At 42.3% G+C, this 17,929-nt stretch overlaps 1 protein-coding gene across 3 annotated transcripts in view; it reads right to left on the reverse strand.

Annotated features, from left to right (window-relative positions):
- Positions 1-859: 859 nt before the first annotated feature.
- SLC22A23 (solute carrier family 22 member 23) overlaps positions 860-17,929 on the reverse strand; it is a 254,170-nt gene continuing 237,100 nt past the window's right edge. For all 3 annotated transcript variants that reach the window (XM_072603690.1, XM_072603692.1, XM_072603693.1), the window contains exon 10: positions 860-5,672. In XM_072603690.1, the coding sequence (XP_072459791.1) occupies positions 5,315-5,672 (358 nt within the window). In that variant the 3' untranslated portion in view covers positions 860-5,314. The remainder of the gene's footprint in view (positions 5,673-17,929) is intronic.

Below are 17,929 nucleotides of genomic sequence, written 5' to 3' on the forward strand. Positions count from 1 at the left end.
AAAAAGGATATTTTCTGGGTTAAACAAATGGGTCTACACCCTCAGAGGAAGCTTTGGGTCACTTCTGGGGCGTTTCTATTACATCCCTGTACTAGAGGGTAGGTCTTATTCATTACTTTAATTCTGTAGTGGTCTTAGATTTAAGGGGATTGGGCTGGGCTATAGGATAACCACAACATAACCACTACATCCCCAGCAAAACAACTCTAAACTTTCGTTATTAAATTGTACGCAACTGTAAAAACAGTTCAGTGGTCTGTGTACCGCATCGGACTGGAATTATTTGTTGTCAGATGTAGATAAAAGTGCTTGCTAATTCCCCATGAATCAGGACCCCCCCCTTCCCCGGGCTGGAATAAGGACTAAGGTGTATTGACATTTTGACATGACTCAGTTTAAGGACCCGTGATTTCAAATGAACCTAAGTCACTAAAAAAATTTTTTTACACCTGAGGAAACTGAGGCTGAGGTGAAGTCAGTTGGTTACATAATTGCAAGTAGATGGTCTTTGTACATTTCGGTGGCAAAAGAAAATTCACCTGTTGTCCATTTCTCCATTCAGAACTATTTAGGCTGCCCCTTACATGACAGCTAGACTTTGACTCTGTTACCATGGTAGGAACTTCCCCAACCCCAAGTGGCTCTGGATTAGCTTTTGTATACTCAAAGTCACCTTTACTCCGTGATGAGGCATTGAACTAGGAACTCAGTGGAGTGCCAGTGCGAATCGTCACCTTTTCTCCCACTTGTTTTAGAGATTAGAACTAGTACAAACAGCATATGTTTGCTAAGTCTGTCAAGGCCACGTCCCACATTTGATCATATAGGAGCCAAGAAAGACATTCCATAGGACCTCTGGTAATGGGGCAACTTTTTTTGTTTTTATTTCTGTACATTCACATACAAATTTCTCAGTAGGTACAACAGATGTAACATCATGCAGACACTTAGCTTGTAAGACAGTTTCAGTACTTGATTTAAGCTTGTGCTACAGGTAAGCACCACCGGACTAATCATGATCAAAACGTACAGTAACAATTCTTTAAGTAGAGCCTCATCAGAAATGGAGGGAGTTGGGACAGGGAAAAGGAAGAAGGAAGAGGATTGAGGGAGGAAAGTAAGGAAGGAAAGTTTACCCACTAGACATTACACTGTATACCTTTCCCAAAACATTTTATACACTACGTTAAAATGAGGCTTTGTCTAAAAAAACAACAACCAACAATAAGCAGTTGAAGAGCAGGATGCCATCCAGTGTGAGCCATCCAGAGGCTACAGGTGATGGGACATTCAAAGTCCATTTCATGGCGCTCCTACTTCCAGTTTTGTGACTTCAGCTTGGCTCTGGGAAGTATCAGGGCTGGAGCGGGATACTTCCTTTTGTGCATCATGAGCTGTTTCCTGCTCAGTGACCAAATAAACCAGCCACTCCACTCCCTTTCCAACAGCCAGTGTGTCGGTGGCCAACCAGCCTCTTAGAAAATAAGAACAGACTATGGTGCTCGATGGCACAAAGCATCCTAGGGAACTTGGAGGTGGGATGGAAGGGGTGGTGCGTGGGTGGTGGGGAGGGGGAGGACTGGGATGGAAGGCGCTTGTGCGTTCATCGTTTGGAACGAGAGACAAAGGAGTAAAGACGGAGCCCCCTGGTGGTTAAAGATCTAACTAATGAGGTTTCAGAATGAAATGGGTTTTTACATGTAGGTAGCTGGCAAGTACATCTTTGAATGCTTTCTATGGGGGAGAGGGGGAGAGGAGGCTGGCTGGAAGCAGCAAGTCGCCTGAGAAAAGCGTTTCCTTTGTGTCAACCATGAAGGAAACAGGATTGAGTAGTTTTCAAGTTTGACAGACAAGTCATTAAGTAGCTGCCAGAGCACCCATCTGTACAGAGAGCAGGGCAAACGAGATTCAGAGGCCAGATGCCCCTTTCTCCATCCCTGCTGCCTTACTTGGTACCTTACTTTCCTGGGCTCTCTCCAAAGAGAGGTTCTTCTGATTTGACTACATTCAGTAAAAATGTTCGGCTGGCACCGAAAACTTTTCCCAGCTGACGATGCCACAGAAAGGAGGAGTTAAAGCCTGGCCCTTTAACCCTGGGTGAGTTTTGAGAGGGATGTGCCAACAGAATCCTATAGAGGGATGCCTCACTGAGATGTGTGCCTCTCACGAGATTCCTAGCAAGATAATTCCATTATAATCAAACAGACTGGGCAAAAAAAAATCAAAACCCAAATCCCTTCTTTCCTCCTTCCTTCTCCCTCATCCCCCGGCCTCTAAAGCTAAGAACCAGGACTTGGTTTTTAACTCCTGTCACTTTTTAGTTTGTCATTAGTCCATCCTGTTTTTTGATATGTTCTACTGTTTTTTTCCTTCTGTTCACTGGCCCTGTTCTTGGATGTTGTCTGTTATTGTCTTTCTAAGTTAAGAGAGTAGAGACCCTGAAACAAGAAGGGCTCTGTAAAGCACTGTGCGTGACTCCAAGAGATGACTGGCTTCTCAGGAGCATGGACAACTTTAATACATGTTATTTGAAAAAATCCACGGGATTCAGACCTCAGTTTCAAGAATGCTCATAGATATCAACTAAAAAGCTGTTACAGTAAATGGATTGCAAGGTGTACCAGCTCCGAGTGTGTGTGTGTGTATGTATGTACATGTGCATTAGTGCATACATGAACAGGTGCCCAATGTCCAGTCTGTGGTCCAAAGAGCCCTTGCTGACAGCTCCTCCCCTCATGTGTCCGATGCTCTCGCTTCAAGGCCACGTCTATATTTTTCATCTACTTACATGGATTTTGTTGCCATGTGATTTTGTCGCAAGTACTCTATAAAAGGCAAAAGGTATTTCACAAGTTTGGCACGTGAAGACTGCACACATCTAAAGAAAGGCCTTTTTCAAGGTGAATGCAGACTGAAAATTTGCAACATGGAACAAAGGAGACCCAACTTTAAGTCATAGGAGGAACTACAGAGGGTGAGAACAGTCATACAACGCAATGGTAGCTGGACTGAAGGCAGCTGGGTAACAACAGCCTGTTTCCCTGTTGATTGTGTATTACTGGGTTGTTTTTAAAGTCCGTCTTCACCTGCTCCAGTGTTTCTTGAGGAGAGTCTTTTTAGAACTCAGAGGTGTATCCTGGTTCTCCACTGCAGCAGCAGGTTTTTATGTTTTGGACATGGTTTAGAAAAACACCCCTACTTTGGTTTGCCTTTTTCATTCCAATAATCTCGTTTCTTTAATTAACATCCCACCCCAGCACTGGTGCCCCCTGGCACTGAGGAGGTCACTCAGCTGCTACCTATTGCTACAACATTGTGCCATTGTTGGAGGACCAAGGTCGGTGGAGACAGCAGGCACAAAGATGAGGTAAGGAGCTAGGATGGGAAACAGAGGACAGATTAACCCCCTTTTTGGACTCTTCAACATCAAGCTACATAGCTACTGCCTAAAACACAGTACCCATCCTGGCACTTAGACCATTGGAAGATCTGACTTTGCCCCAGGACAAAGACATACATAACACAAGGTGTCGACTAGGACAGAAAAAACTCCAGCTTGATCCTTCTCTGAGCTTGACCAAGTAAGAGTCAAAGGTTGTCAGTAGTTAGGCATCTGTGGAACTGTGTGGAAATGGGGTCAGTAGGTTAATTGCTTGCTGTTACTACAAAGGGGCATCACATCTGAGTCCCCCAAAAGTTCCTTTTTAGTGGGCTAAAGTAGGATATAAGATTTTAGTGTCTAACCTCAGCATTGTTTGGGAAACATCTAATAAGACTACCACATCCATCCCTACTCTGGGGACGGCTTCTAATGACAGAAGACTAGGTGAATCTGTGGATAAATTTAGGGAAGGAGCAAAATAGCCTCCAAATGCATACAATAGTTAAAATTACCCATGAGATTTTTTTTGGAGGGGGGGAGAATTAAAATCCAGCATTAATTTTATTTAAGAGTATTTTGTTTTTATCATTTTGTAGGACTTCCTTTTTCTGTCCTCTCTCTTTTTTGGAAGGGTTTGGATGGAAAACAGACTGATTTGAGATTAATCTCTCTTTTCTGCCCTGCTTGTGCCTTGGTAAACAGTGACGTGGACAAAAAAGATTGGGAAAGCAGAGGGCCTAGAGGAAAACACGCGTGTCAGAAAATCATCAATAAATATTTAGGGTTGAGAGTAAAATATAAGCAAGTGCTTTCCTGGAGGGTGTGTGCTCTAGACATGTATACCTGGTAAGGTTTGTACCATCTCCCTTTATTCATTTACTATCATCGTCAACGTCACTTCAGTATTGTTTGCTGATCAGAAAGTAGCCACTCTTCTTTCAAGTAGAGTCTGCAGCTGATGCTGCTAAAGGATTAGGGAGATTTAGCTGAAAGGCATCTGGATAGGGGTATGAATCTCAGGTTCTTGGTTCTGTGTTCTGCCTCGTACACCTATCATTGATTTATCCACTTCATTAGGCAGCCCTGGCATCAGAAAACTGGTTCCACAGCCATTGATTGTGTGGGTTTTCTTCATTTTGAATGAAATGCTTAGGCTTTTTCCCAAAGGAGCTTCAGACATCATTATTCAATACAAAAGAACCATCCTGAAAGAAGACCCACATACCTGCTTTATTGGGATTTGTGAACTGCTTAAATCTAATTGTGAAATGGGAAAGTCTTACCTTACATGTAGAAAATGACACTTCTCTTGTTTTAAACCACATACAGACACACCATCAAAACCTAATGAATTTTACTTTTCCCCCCTTGTCTAAAACTCAGTCACGTTTAATTCACAACAGCTTGATTTGCTTATACCCGTGGGTGGCTATAGGGTTTGGAGACAGGAAGAAATCACTTTTTGCTCTTCTGGGTGGTAGTGTGTTCATCTTCCATAGAAAAGATGTCTCTTTCAGGTTTGGATTTTTTTTTTGCTTTGTTTCTAAAGGTCTCTTCCTTGGAATGGCTGTGCCTCTCCTTAAGAGAAGGTTCATTTTACTGTGTGATTAATGAGAGGAAAAGGGAATAAAGTGCTTCTTGTAAAAATGACCAAAATAAATATAAACATTTAATGGCAGAAAAAGGTCTCTGAAGGTATGTCTCCAGCCAGTTTCTTCCCTCAAATACACCAACAAGACACTTTCCAGTCAGCAGAAATTTCCTCCCACCAGTTGAAAGTCTCCTGCGATTAAGTGGCTTTAGCAGCAGATTTGACCTTTCCTTTCCAAGTTGGCCATAACTGCCATCAATACAGGTCTGGAAACCTGTGCCAGACAAAAAGAAGATCTGACCCCAAAAGGGCTCCTCTCCTGAAGCGACAAAACTAGCCTGTTACATGGACTTCATCCCATTTGCTGTGGCATTTTCCGGCAGCCCGTCCCCCATGGCGGCCACGTCATGGAGACCAGAGTAATCCTTGAGTTCTGAGTTTGTGAGCAGGAGGGGTTGCTCTCCCTTCCTGTGGGGCAGGAGAGGTTGCCGGGTGTAATGTTCGCCATTGAGGATGTTCTCTGGTAGGTTCTGGTTCCTGCTCTCCGGCAGGAGAAGGATGCAGATGATGCAGATGAGGGTGCAGCAGGCAAAGATGATGTGGTGAAGGAAGTAGCCTTTCTGGTTGTGCAGCTCTATGATCGGGGCGGTCAGCATTCCGAAGCCAGCGCTGGCCAGGACCAGTCCCAAGCCTCCGCATCTGCTCAAGGGACAGGGGACAAGAGAAGGAGCTTCAGAAGGAGGGTGGTCTTTGGCTTGTATGAGGAGCCTGTGTAGCAGACCTGTAGCTTTTTTGGAAATGCAGGTCCCCCTACATCAACTCCCACTCCTCCCAACCCAAGTGGGTCCCTAGCATCTCCAGGATCCAACACAGAATCCCGTCTGGCATTCAAAGCCCTAATCTTCATACAACTTGTACTCCCCTCTACCTCTCTTCAGTTTAGAGACACTGAGCTCCCTGCTGTTCCCCATCTCCAATCTCTGCGCACTTTCACTATCAGCTCCTCCAAGCCTAGAATGCTCTCTCTCCTTATCTCTGCCTCCTGGCTTCCTTCAAATCCCAGCTAAAATCCTGCCTTCTACAGGAAGTCTTTCCCCCTCTCTCTTATCTCTAGTGTCTTCCCTCTGTTGATTATGAACCAAATATCCTGTATGTAACTAGTCTTATCTTTAGTTTTCCACAGAACATTTCAATTCCTCACCAAACCATCCACTGTGGCCACTGGTGGTGGCTTAGGTACTGGAGCCCAAGGACTGGGCTTCCAAGTAGGGCTACTCTCATGAATGCATTCAATAACCATCCTCTGGCACATTACAGAACAGATCTGTACTTAAAAAAAGAATTCCTGTGCTATTATCTCTGATGTAGTATAATGAAAAGAGCATTAGACTTGGATTCAGAAGACTTAGGCTCCAATCCTATCTGACACTCAAGTGACATTAGGCAAGGCAAAACCTAAGACCCAGTTTCTTAAACTGTAAAAAGGGTATTAATACATAGGGTGGTAATGAGTAAACTGCTACACAGCTATGCCCTCTTATCAGCTAATCTTTAGTAGGCAGCTACTGTATACCTAGAACTGTGCTTGGCCCTGAGAGAGATCTTATACAGCTTAGATAAGACATGATCTCTGTCCTCAAGGAACCTTTTTACAGTTCAGTAAGGGGAAATGATGAAGACACATATAATGAGAATACAGAGTAATACATGATTAGCATATCAGAGATGCATGCAAGGTGTTATGTGTGGGGAGAGGGGACATTGTTCCCAAGAGGAAGGGATCAGGGAAGGCTTACATGGAAGAGATGATATCTGAAGCATTTAAACCCTATGAGAAAAATTAGTGAATTGAGGCTCAGTGAGGGCTTTCCCGCTACTAAGTGTCAAGAGGCAGAATTTGAGCCCAGGTCTTTCTGACAGCAAATCTGGCACTCTAGTCACTCCATCACATATGGAGGTATGAGGTTTCTAGACAAGGACAAAGTTACATCAGGGAAAGAAGAAGGGGGGAGAGAAATCCTAGATGCATGAGGAGGGAAAGGGGATTTCCCATGACACTTGTATGGTCATTCACATATCACAGAAAAAACAAACACAAACCCTAATTTTAAATATATCTTTGCAACAGCTTTATAAATCCAGGGAGGAGGCAAAGGAGAAGAGTGCAAGGTCAGGAATAGATCTGGGGCTGAGAAGAAGGCTTAATTGTCATTACTAGCCTGGGTGGGTAGAGAGGTAGATGGGGTCTGAAGGGCAGGCAGTAGTAATTGCAAGATGGAAGTGAGCCTCCCCTATTATTAAAGATTGTTTTTAGAAGGTCAAGATGCATTTTTCAAGTGGGTCTGCAAAGTGATGATCTTTGTCTTTAAGGTGGAGTTGGATGGTGTTATGTAAAGGGCTGTGTGTAACCATTACTAAAATGGAGGAAGCATTCATGTGAGCTGTAAGTATGAGTTGGTAAGAAAACCATTTATTTGTCGTAATTGTCATGAAACCCCTGTTGTTGCAGTACATGCAGACAGAGCAATGACATGAGGAAAAGCTGCTCCAGTTTTCACTTACACTTCTCTCTACACCCATGTCCACCGCCTCCATAGACAATGTAGATCAAAGCCCATGGAATGTGGTGGCCTGCAGTACAGGAAAACCCACATGGGATAGAGGAGCTGGCGTATATATATGGAGTCTGTGTTCCAGGGATAATTTTTATAAAGCATGGCTTTGTGCAAAAGTTCAAAAAAAACAACCCAATGTAAAGGGTACTTTTTATTTTGAGTTATTTTCTTAGTGAGGGATATTTTGGTGCAATAAAAGAGCTGTGCCTAGACATGGCATTAGAAGAGATCTGGGTACAAAATCCCACCTCTGATACTTTTTGACTCAACCTTCCTAAAGCTGTTTCCTCATCTGTAAAATGGAGATAAAAATAGCAGCCACCTCATGGGGCTGTTAGAGAATCAAGTAAGGATGTCAAATGCTTTGAAAAACTTCAAGTTATAAACTTATAGTTAGCTACCACTATAAAACTAGGTGTCCCTCCAGCCCAAGCCTTCTGACTAAATTCCACAAGTTATTTCGCTTGTGCTGGGTAAGTAATTTAATCTCTGTTGGGTTTCAGTTTCCTTATCTGAAAAACAAGGGGATGGAATGTGATGCACTCTTAAGGTTCTCTTCCAGCTCTAAGATCCTATGTTCCTATTTGGGTAGGTAAGATCATTCGGTTAATTAAAAGAATGGGCAGATTAAAGCTGGATGCTCAAAGTTAAGTTCTGAGTAGTTCCATGGATCTGTCAGATAACAATACTCCCACCTAAAATAGTCACTTAGCCACTTCTGATAGATATGGCTACCTCCATAAGCTAAGGATATGATGCCTCTGTGACATACCATATACGTGAGGAAACAGATTCTTCATCTCTGAGGCCCTTGATGATAATAAAGGTAGCCAGCACTTATTTAGAGCTTTAAAGCTCTGCAAAAACCTTAATAAATGTTATCTCATTTTATCCCCATAAAAAACCCAGGAAGGTAAGTGCCATTTTTATTATTGGCATTTCGAAGAGGAAACCGAGGCAGGCAGAAAAGTCACTATCTTGCCTAGAGTTGCACTGTTGACTAGGTGTCTTGAGAAGATTAAGACTTTCTTTTGGTCTTATTTACAAGTGCCTGTTTTTGTTCTGGAACTACTTAAGTCATAGTTCTTTGTCTCTGAACATAAGTTGGGAGTTCAGCTGGCCTATAATGGATTAAATTAAAAAATCCAGCTCTTCTTGCCTCAAGGAACTTTGTTAACCTTGGGGAATGTGCATGAAAGAAAGGGAATTGGACCTGATATCTTTACTCCACCAAGCTATCTTTCAAGGATGTCTGGTTCCCTGTCCAAAACTCTAGGCTGCTACCTCGAGTACCTGCACGCAGACAATGAGTCTCATAAGAGAAGAAAGGAGGTCACTGGTAGCTCCCAAGACTTACTTGCAACCAATCATGTTGTTCCCTGCACCTCAGCTTTGTAACCAATCACGTTGTCCTCAATCCCATGATGTCATCTACCCTGTTCACTGTTCTGTCCTTCCCAAAACCTGTAAAAGGGGAACTGTCCTTTTACTTAGGGTATTTTTTGGGCATTAAAGGTGGTAAACTATTTACCCATTTATTGGCAGGCAACATGCCCCTGTTAATAAATGTTATCTTGCTTGGAGATCTGCCTCAGTTTACCTTTTTGTTAGGATCTCAAACTCAACAGTCTGAGTCTGGATTTGAACTTAGGCCTTCCTGAGTCTAGGCCTAGAGCTCTGTTCAGCATGCCAGCTAGCTGCCTCTAATAAAACTTCGACTTAGGGCTTTTCTTGGAAAGGAAGAGAAATAAACTTGGCCTCTCTGCTGACAAGCAGAGGCAAGCAGAGGGACTGACTTAATACCCACATGTGCTTTACTCTGCAGAAATATACAGGACACAGGTAATTCTGAGATATATGCATAGATGGTAGTCTGAGCACCGTTCTGAGTCAAAGGAAATGAAATCTGTTTAACTTTGTGTTTGGAGCAGGATTATTCCCAGCAGAAAACTTATCAAAATGGAGCACCCACTCAGCAAGAGGGAAAGAAGAAACTCAATTCCTCAAATGGGACTTTTTTTTGCTTAAAGCTATTCCTAACCGGAAGCTAGGTGGCAGAGTGGGTAGAATCAGGAACACTCACCATCATGAGTTCAAATCTGGCCTCAGACACTTACTAGCTGTGTGACCCTGGGCTAGTCACTTAACCCTGTTTGCTTCAGTATCCTTATCTGTAACAATGAGCTGGAGAAGGAAATGGCAAACCCCTCCAGCATCTTTGCCAAGAAAACCCCAAATGGGGTCAGGAAGAATCAGACACAACTGAACAACATTTTTAACTAGTCTGTTAGTTTAAGACACAAACCCACTTAAGTGTTTCAGGCTCTGTGATTGTTTTTTTATTCCATATCATGCTGCTTTTCTTTGTTTCTAGTAGTAAACACAAAACAAAGCTTAGAAAAGGACCTGGGGAGGTATAATATAATACAACAAACATTTATTAAGTACAGAGAGGGAGCTTTATTCCCCTAGAGAGGCACAGAAGGAAATGCTGGGCTTAAGCCAGAAGCAGTGGTAGCAGAAAGAGAAGGTAGTTGAGTGGCTCCTTGGAGTCTTTCGAAGAGTCTGATGAGACCCCAAAATGTGCTAATCCAATCAGGGAGCATCCTCCTTCCCCGCATCCTATCCCCTCTTCTCCTAACCCAGGAGCTGGAGCTAGGGGAGTCCGTGCTCCCTGGGGTATGTGTGGACAAAGACTCTTCTGGCGTTTCTGAGTGCTCAACGCATTTCTTCAAAGCAACCTGATGACGCATGGTGGGTTGGGCTCTGTTCTATTTCAGCTATGAGTTAAGTAAGTTAAATAGATTTTTTTTTTGCACTGGCTTCCAGCCATCATGGATTAACAACAAGGTTTCTATAAACACATGCACTTACAGTTGCAAATGGCCAACTTAAAACTGAACTTTTCTAACATAATAACCCTTTTGTAAGCTGGGATAGTCTGTACTTTAATATAAACTTTCTGCATTTCTCCACATTGACACTAGAGGGCAGGCTTGGCTCACATTTGAGGAGTACCAGTTCCTTCAATGGGAATCCAAACTTGGACATCTACTTATTCACAGTTTCAGAAAGTGCAGTGGCTACTAAGAACACATTTCCCCTAAGTGCTTATTACTTTTAAAGCCAATTTTGAGTTTTTAAAAAATGTCCTATTATGATGATTGTCCATCGGATGCCATTTTGCTGTTTGTAAACATAGGGCTTTTCTAAATGATTCAACTTTAACAGATGTTTGACGTCACCTGGTTGGGGATTACTTCTATTGACTGCCTTAGCAGATCATGAGTCACTGTGGTCAGAACAACTCATCTCTTGGTGGCCAGCCTTCCATGTTGCTCTTATGTGTACCAGGTCCATACTCTAAAGTGGGGCCTTGGAGAACCCCAAGGTCACCATGACTCCATGCCCAGGCAGTTGAGTTTTTGCTTCTAAATACATTATGTCAAGATTATTAGGCTAGGGAAAGTCTTTAGGGGGTTTAAAGAGTTCTGGAAATGATTCCTCTGGGAAGAACATAAATCACAACTACCATCTCTAGTTACATTCAACACCTTTTCCTCAGGAACTTATTTTCATTTTTGTGAGTTGAGGGATGGTTAGATACCTTCAGTCATACCCACTGTGCTCTTTAGTAACGTCCAACTCTTCGTGACCCTGTGGCCTGTGCTTTCCACACACAGGGCTTTCTTCGCAAAGATACTGGAGTGGTTTGCCATTTCATTTTCCAGTGGATTAAGACTAACAGGAGTGAAGTGACTTGCTCAGGGTCACACAGTCTAAGGTCAAGTTTGAACTCAGATCTTCCTGAATGCAGGCCCAGAGCTTTATCCACTGGGCTAACAAGCTGACTCTTAGGCAAACAGGGGTTGAATGATCTGCCCAAGGTCACACAGCTAGTCAGTGTCCAAGGCTGGATTTGAACTCAAGAAGATGAGTCTTCCCGAGTCCAGGTCCAGAAGTCTGTGAATTCTTGGCAGACAGGGGTTGTGACTTACTTTCTGTTGTGTACCGTGCCATATATGTAAATAAATACCCAACAACCTGTTGATGATAGATAAAACTTATTCCTCACATGAAATGTCTCTTTATCCTTGAGAATTTAACTCAGGAATTCCCAACTGCTGGGGGATACATGGACCCCTAGAGAATATAAGAAGCTTGTCAAGAGAATACTGGTAATATCTGGTAAATAACTACATTATCCTAATGAAATAAAGTTAACATTTTAGCTGTGCCCTGGGAAAAGGAATAGAATGTGGATAGAACACACAATATGGAGTTTAAATCCATCAGCACACTTACCAGCTGGTGTAACCCTGGGCAAGTCATTTAACCTGTCAGCCTCAGTTTCCTCATCTGTAAAATGAGGATAATAGTAGTGCCTATCTCCCAGATCAAATGAGATAACGTATGTAAAGTGACTTGCAAACCTTAAAGTTTATAAAAGACCTTTATATACTTATAAATTATTACTCCCGGGCAGCTAGGTGGCACAGTGGACAGACTGCAGGGCCAGAAGTAAATAAGACTCATGTTTGTGAGTTCAAATCCAGCTTCAGACACTTCATAGCTGTGTGATCCTAGGCAAGTCACTGAACCCTGTTTGCCTCAGTTTCCTCACTTGTAAAAATGAGCTGATGAAAGAAATGGCAAACCACTCCAGTATCCTTAACAAGAAAACCCCAAATGGGATCCTGAAGAGTTGGACAAAACTGAAAAACAACTAATCAACAACATATAAATGGAAATGATATTTTATCAGAGGACATCGAGAAAACTATGGGTCCAGGAGCTTTCCTATCCAAATCAAAGGAACAGTATAATGCCAGCCATATATGGTCCCATACTATTTCCTTACTACCCAGACCCAGGTCAGGCAAACACCCTTGGAAACTGTGAGCTTTACTATTTATTTGCTACCCACTATCGGTAACAACCTTCTGCTTCTTGTTTCTCTCCCTTTCCCTGTATTGACCAAATATCACACACACAAGTCTATCCAGAGCCTCCACTTCCCATTCTTTTGTCCCTCTCCTCAACTGTGCTGTACCCATGTCCCACTTACCCTTTCAACTGTGCCCTCTGGAATTCCTGTTCTGTAGGAACAGATCAACCTTGTTCTCTCTTAGTGTTTCCATCTATTACCCCCACTGAGATCTGACTTCCCTTTCATGACAACTCCAGCCATCCTGTCCAGTACTGGCTCTACCTTCCCTCACACCTTCTGATATAATGGTCCTAGAAGAGGTGCCAGAGAACTCCCCACTGTCACTTCCAGATTTTCCCTTGACCACATCACACACCAACCTCTCCTCTACTCATTTAAAATCATGGTGGCAGTTGGATACTGGTGGCTCCAAAGTCATTCTTCCTCCTTTTTGAAGGAGTTCAAAGCTGGACTCAGTCTTCTTCCTCTTCTCTCTAACTACTGTACTTCCACTGATTTCCTAGGTCTCCAATTCTTCAGCCTCCTTAAATCCCATGACCTGTTCCTTCACCTCAGCCACACATAGGGATAGTCACACACTGGACCTATTACTGACTTCTTTAATTAAAAACTCTAACATTCTTCTATCTTTCCCTGTGACTCACCTCTCCCCAACCTATTATTTGTCCTCATCCAGCCCTCCATTCTACCGTACTTTCTCGGGCTCTGCTTTTACTTCATTTTCTTCCCCTTCCAATTTTGACCCTGTAGTTAGCCATTTCAACTCTACATTGTCCTCTGCTCTGAAATCTTTCACCCTCCCCATCCTGTCACTGCTTATCTCTTGTCAAACGTCAGCCTTGGATTATACCTACCATCTGTTTCCTCTGCTTCAACTCATGAGTTGATGAATGGAGCTCCCTTTCTTCTGACTCACTCCTTAACCCTTTGCAATCCAGCTTCCAACCTCATCATTCAGCTGAAGTTGTTCTCTCCATCTTTTAATGGCCAATAAGGTTCGGCAACTGTGCTGCCTGGGGACATTGTAAATCTATGCTACCTATTTTGAACTGGGTTCTCATGTCAGTAAGGCAATTCTTTTATTTCTCCCTAATTTTACTTCCCACAAAACCTATTCAAAACATTTTCTTCTCTCAAGTTCCCTTCCCTCCCCCTACTCTCCCCTACCTTCCATCCTCTTTCAGCAAATTGATGCTATTTGATGATCCTTCTTCCAGTCCATCTCAAAAACATCTCCTTTACTCCAGTCTCTGGCAACGAGCTGACCCTTCTCCCTACCACAGTCAAGTCCCTATACCTTGATTTGATTCCATTTGATACTATTCCCTCTATCTTATCCAATGCAACCTCAACCATCCCCTCCCTCTTGAATATTTAACCTGGCCCTATGTTATTAGATCCTTCTCCACTGGCTTTAGCCATGCTCAAATGTTCCCTATTCTTAAAAAAAAAATACCCTAGACCAGACTTTACCATCCCTTCAAGTTTTAAGCTATTATCCTATTGCTTTATCTCCATCAAATTTCTTGAAATAATGCCTACACTATCTCTACTTTCTCTCTTCTTACTCACTTCTCAACCCTTTATAACATGGGTTCCAACCTCTTCCCTCAACTGAAACTATTCTCCCCAAAGTGACCAGTGATTTCTTAATGGCCAAGTCTGATAATCTTTCCTCAGTCCTCATCCTTCTCAAACTATCTGCTGCACTTGACATTTTTGACCATCTTTTCTTCTTGGATATCTTCTCCTCTCTGGGTCTTTGTGATACTTCTCTCTCTTGGTCCTCTTATGTGTCTGACCACTCTTTTGCAGTCTCCTCTCTTGACTTCGCTTCATATTATGCCCTTTAATTGTGGGCATTCCTCAAAGTTCTGTTCTAGCTTTTCTCTTCCCTCCTCCCCTCTCTGTTCCTCTCACTTTCTTTATAACCCCATCAACTCCTTTGGATTTAATCCTATCACAGGCAGATAATACACAGATATGTATCTAGCCCTAGGCTCTCCCCTGAGCTTCAGTCCCAAAATTGCCTATTAGACATTCCAAACATTCCTGGAGACATCTCAAACTCAAGTTATGAAAAAGTGAACTCATTATCTTTCTCCTCAAACTCTCCCCTCTTCCAGACTTCTCTATTTCTGTTTAAGGTACCACCATCCTTCCAGTCTCCCAGGTTCATAAGCTTGCATTATCCTCAACTTCTCCCTCTCCATCATTCCAGGTATCTGGTCAATTGTCATTTCTACCTACACCTTTCTCTTACCTGGCCCCTTCTTTCGATTCACCCACTTATTTTAATTCAAGCCCTTGTCACCCCCTTGCCTAGATGATTACAATGGTAGCCTAATTGGTCTGATCTCCATAAGCCTCTTTCCACTCCCATTCCCACTTCCCATTGAAACATAGCTGCCAAAGTGACTTTCCTAAATTTCAGACTGATTCATACTCACTTCTTAACTCAGTCAACTCCAGTGGCTCCACGTTGCATCATATTTATCATCTGGTAAAATATATAAATGCCTCTGTTTTGCTATTAAAGATCTTTGTACCTTGGCCTCAACCTTTCTTTGTAGCCTCCCCTCCTGCACTCTAAGATCCAGACATTGGCCTTCTCTTCTTCTGTTTCCCTGACTTTGACAGGTAGTCTTCCATGCCTGAAATGCCTTCCTTCCTCACCTCTGCCTCTCTCTTCCTTCAAGATGAAGCTCAAGCGGCACCTTCTACAATGGAACTTTTCATGCTCTCCTCCCTCCAGGTGCTAGTGCCCTCCCTAGACTACCCTGAGTTAAACTACTTTGGATTTATTTTTTATACATTTCTGTATGTACTTGTTTCCCTCATCAGATTATAAGATCTTTAAAATTTTAAAATTTATTTTTAATTTATGGAATAAAATGAGTATTTCCATAACATAGTCTAATAAAAAAAGATGACTGCACATGAAACTGCAGGTTTATTATGTACAACTTGCTATATTCCTTTAAAGACATATGTAAATTCCCCCCCCCCCCACCTTGGAGATGGCTACCATTAGATACAAATATGTATATGTATGTAAAAATCAGAATGTAAGACCTTTGCAAGAAGAGACTATTTCATCCTTTGTCTTTGTATTTTCAGTAGCTGACAAGTAACAAATGATAAATCCTTACTCACTGACTTACTGACTGATGCCACCTGGAATTCACTAGATCTGAGACAGATGTAGTCCTACAAATAAATTCTGAGGAGCCCCATGGAACCCACTTATTCCAAAATGCTAAAGTGAGTCTGGACCAAGGCTGAGAGTCTGGGTAGAGGCTCTCTGCAACAAAATCTGCAAAATTTCCAGGATTTTATTTTACACTTTACACTATTGAGTCTTGATCATTCACTAAGAGGAAATACTGCCAGTCTCTTATATTTCCAAACATGAAAATTGCAGCAAAATGTCTAAATGCTTTAAAGGTTTTCTGAGGCAATTACTTATTAGCTGTAACATCTTAATTATTGGAACTATTCATTTTTTAGAAGAAAAAATGTAAAGCCATCCCACTCTGCTATCCTTATGGCAAAGGGCTGGCCTTGGCTACAGAACCCCCTCTCTTCCTAGACAAATAACCCTCACCTGGCCACCTCTGCCTAGAGTTGATTTGTATGAAGGGGAGATAAGGAGTGAAGAGATGGCAAGGCCAGGGAAGAAAGCAGAGTATTTCACTCACAGTGTCCCAGGGGAGTCCTAAACAGAAGTTCAGAGAGTCCCAAACTATGCCTCTGCCATCAGCTCACCCTGAAACTGCCCTCAGTGCCCGGAGCATCCAACGGTCCCTGCAGTCTCAATATCCCTGGGTGAGGCCTGTCCTCACTGACATCTTGCTGACAAGTTCCTCAGGGGCATCTATTTTGTGGAATGGTTCAAGACGGCCTTCCGGCTAAGGACCGTCCATTCCTTTCCACCTTCCCCTTGGGCTCCTTATTAGAATTTTAAATCCTTAAGGTCGGGGACTGGTTTTCTTTTTGCTGTGTTTATATTATAGGCACCCAGATTAAGTGCTCCTTCCTTTCTTCTACCTTCCCTCCCTTCTTTATTTCCTTCCTTCCTTTTTTTTCCTTCCCTTGAAATTCTTCCTCCATGATAAGGGGAAACCTTTTATTTAACATTCCAGTAGAACGTAAGCTCTGGGGGGTAGAGACTGTTTCGGATCCTCAGTGCCCAGGCCTAGCAGGCCCTTAATAAATGTTTGGGAAACTGAATTGCTTTGGTCAGTTGCAAGTGAAGAGAAATGTAGTGGAGGGTTAAAATCCTGAGGTCCTCATTTTGGCAAATCACCTTTTGTGAGTTTATGCACTAATATAATTGTTCCAGATTTGTGAGAAGGAGGAAGAGGGAAGCGATGCATCCCCAGGCTTGGCTTGCTACACACAAGATCAACCAGCTCACAGTCCCAGAGTAAGAGAGAATCATGAAAGGAATATAATGGAACAAGGTAAAAAAGGGGAGAAGTTCCTTGTCAGAAACATAGTTCTTGAAACATTCCTCATTAGAACACGACAAGTGTATTTCATTTGGAGGAGAAAAACCCCAGCAGAAATTAATTTAATTTAATTTGCAGGCATGAAATAAAGAATCTTTCATTGGTTTAGTCTGGCCTGCTCAGATGGTCTGAGCAAAATGGATTACTTTGCTTTTAATTGCTTTTTCTTTAAGTATGTATAATTTTAAAAGTTTTTAAAAACCCCAACAGATACCAAATAGGTTTCAGGCTTGGAATATATTGTAAAAATTCCAAGATAATGAGGTCATCTGAAAACTCTGTTGTCAGCATGATTATCTGAAAACTTGCAGGAAAAAGACATGAAGTTAAAAAAAAAAATCACTTAGCCCCAGAGGCTGAATTAATTGTTCCATACATAGCCTGCCCTGGACTATGGTGATCTGTTTGTATTTCAGTGTGGGAAAATTAGGCAAACTGGGCATTTTAGCCAGAGCTTAATGATAATTTCAGTTCATAATTTATGCCCAAAATATCAACATGATGTAGAAAAGTGTTATACTCAAAGTCAAGAAATCTAGGTTTCAATGATACCAGATCCAAAAGCTTATTATATACCTGAGTGACTATTCCCTGCCTAAGAAAAGAAAGTGTGGAATAGTGGAGAGAATCCTATTCTGAGAGTCATGAGATCTGGTCGTATTTGTCACTAGAGTTAGCTGTGTGACTTTGGGAAGATTACTTAACCTCTCCTAGCCCCAGCTTCTTCATCTGTAAAATAGGGGTAATAATAAGGTATGCATTAACTACCTCAGAAGACTATCATGAGGAAAGTGCTTTGTAAACTACAAGGTATATGTTATTTTTATACTAATGAAATTGTTACATGAAGATCAGTGTCACAAAGCCCCTTAAAAT

Source organism: Notamacropus eugenii, chromosome 4 (assembly GCF_028372415.1).
Source record: "Notamacropus eugenii isolate mMacEug1 chromosome 4, mMacEug1.pri_v2, whole genome shotgun sequence".
In the NCBI taxonomy this organism is placed as follows: Eukaryota; Metazoa; Chordata; class Mammalia; order Diprotodontia; family Macropodidae; genus Notamacropus; species Notamacropus eugenii.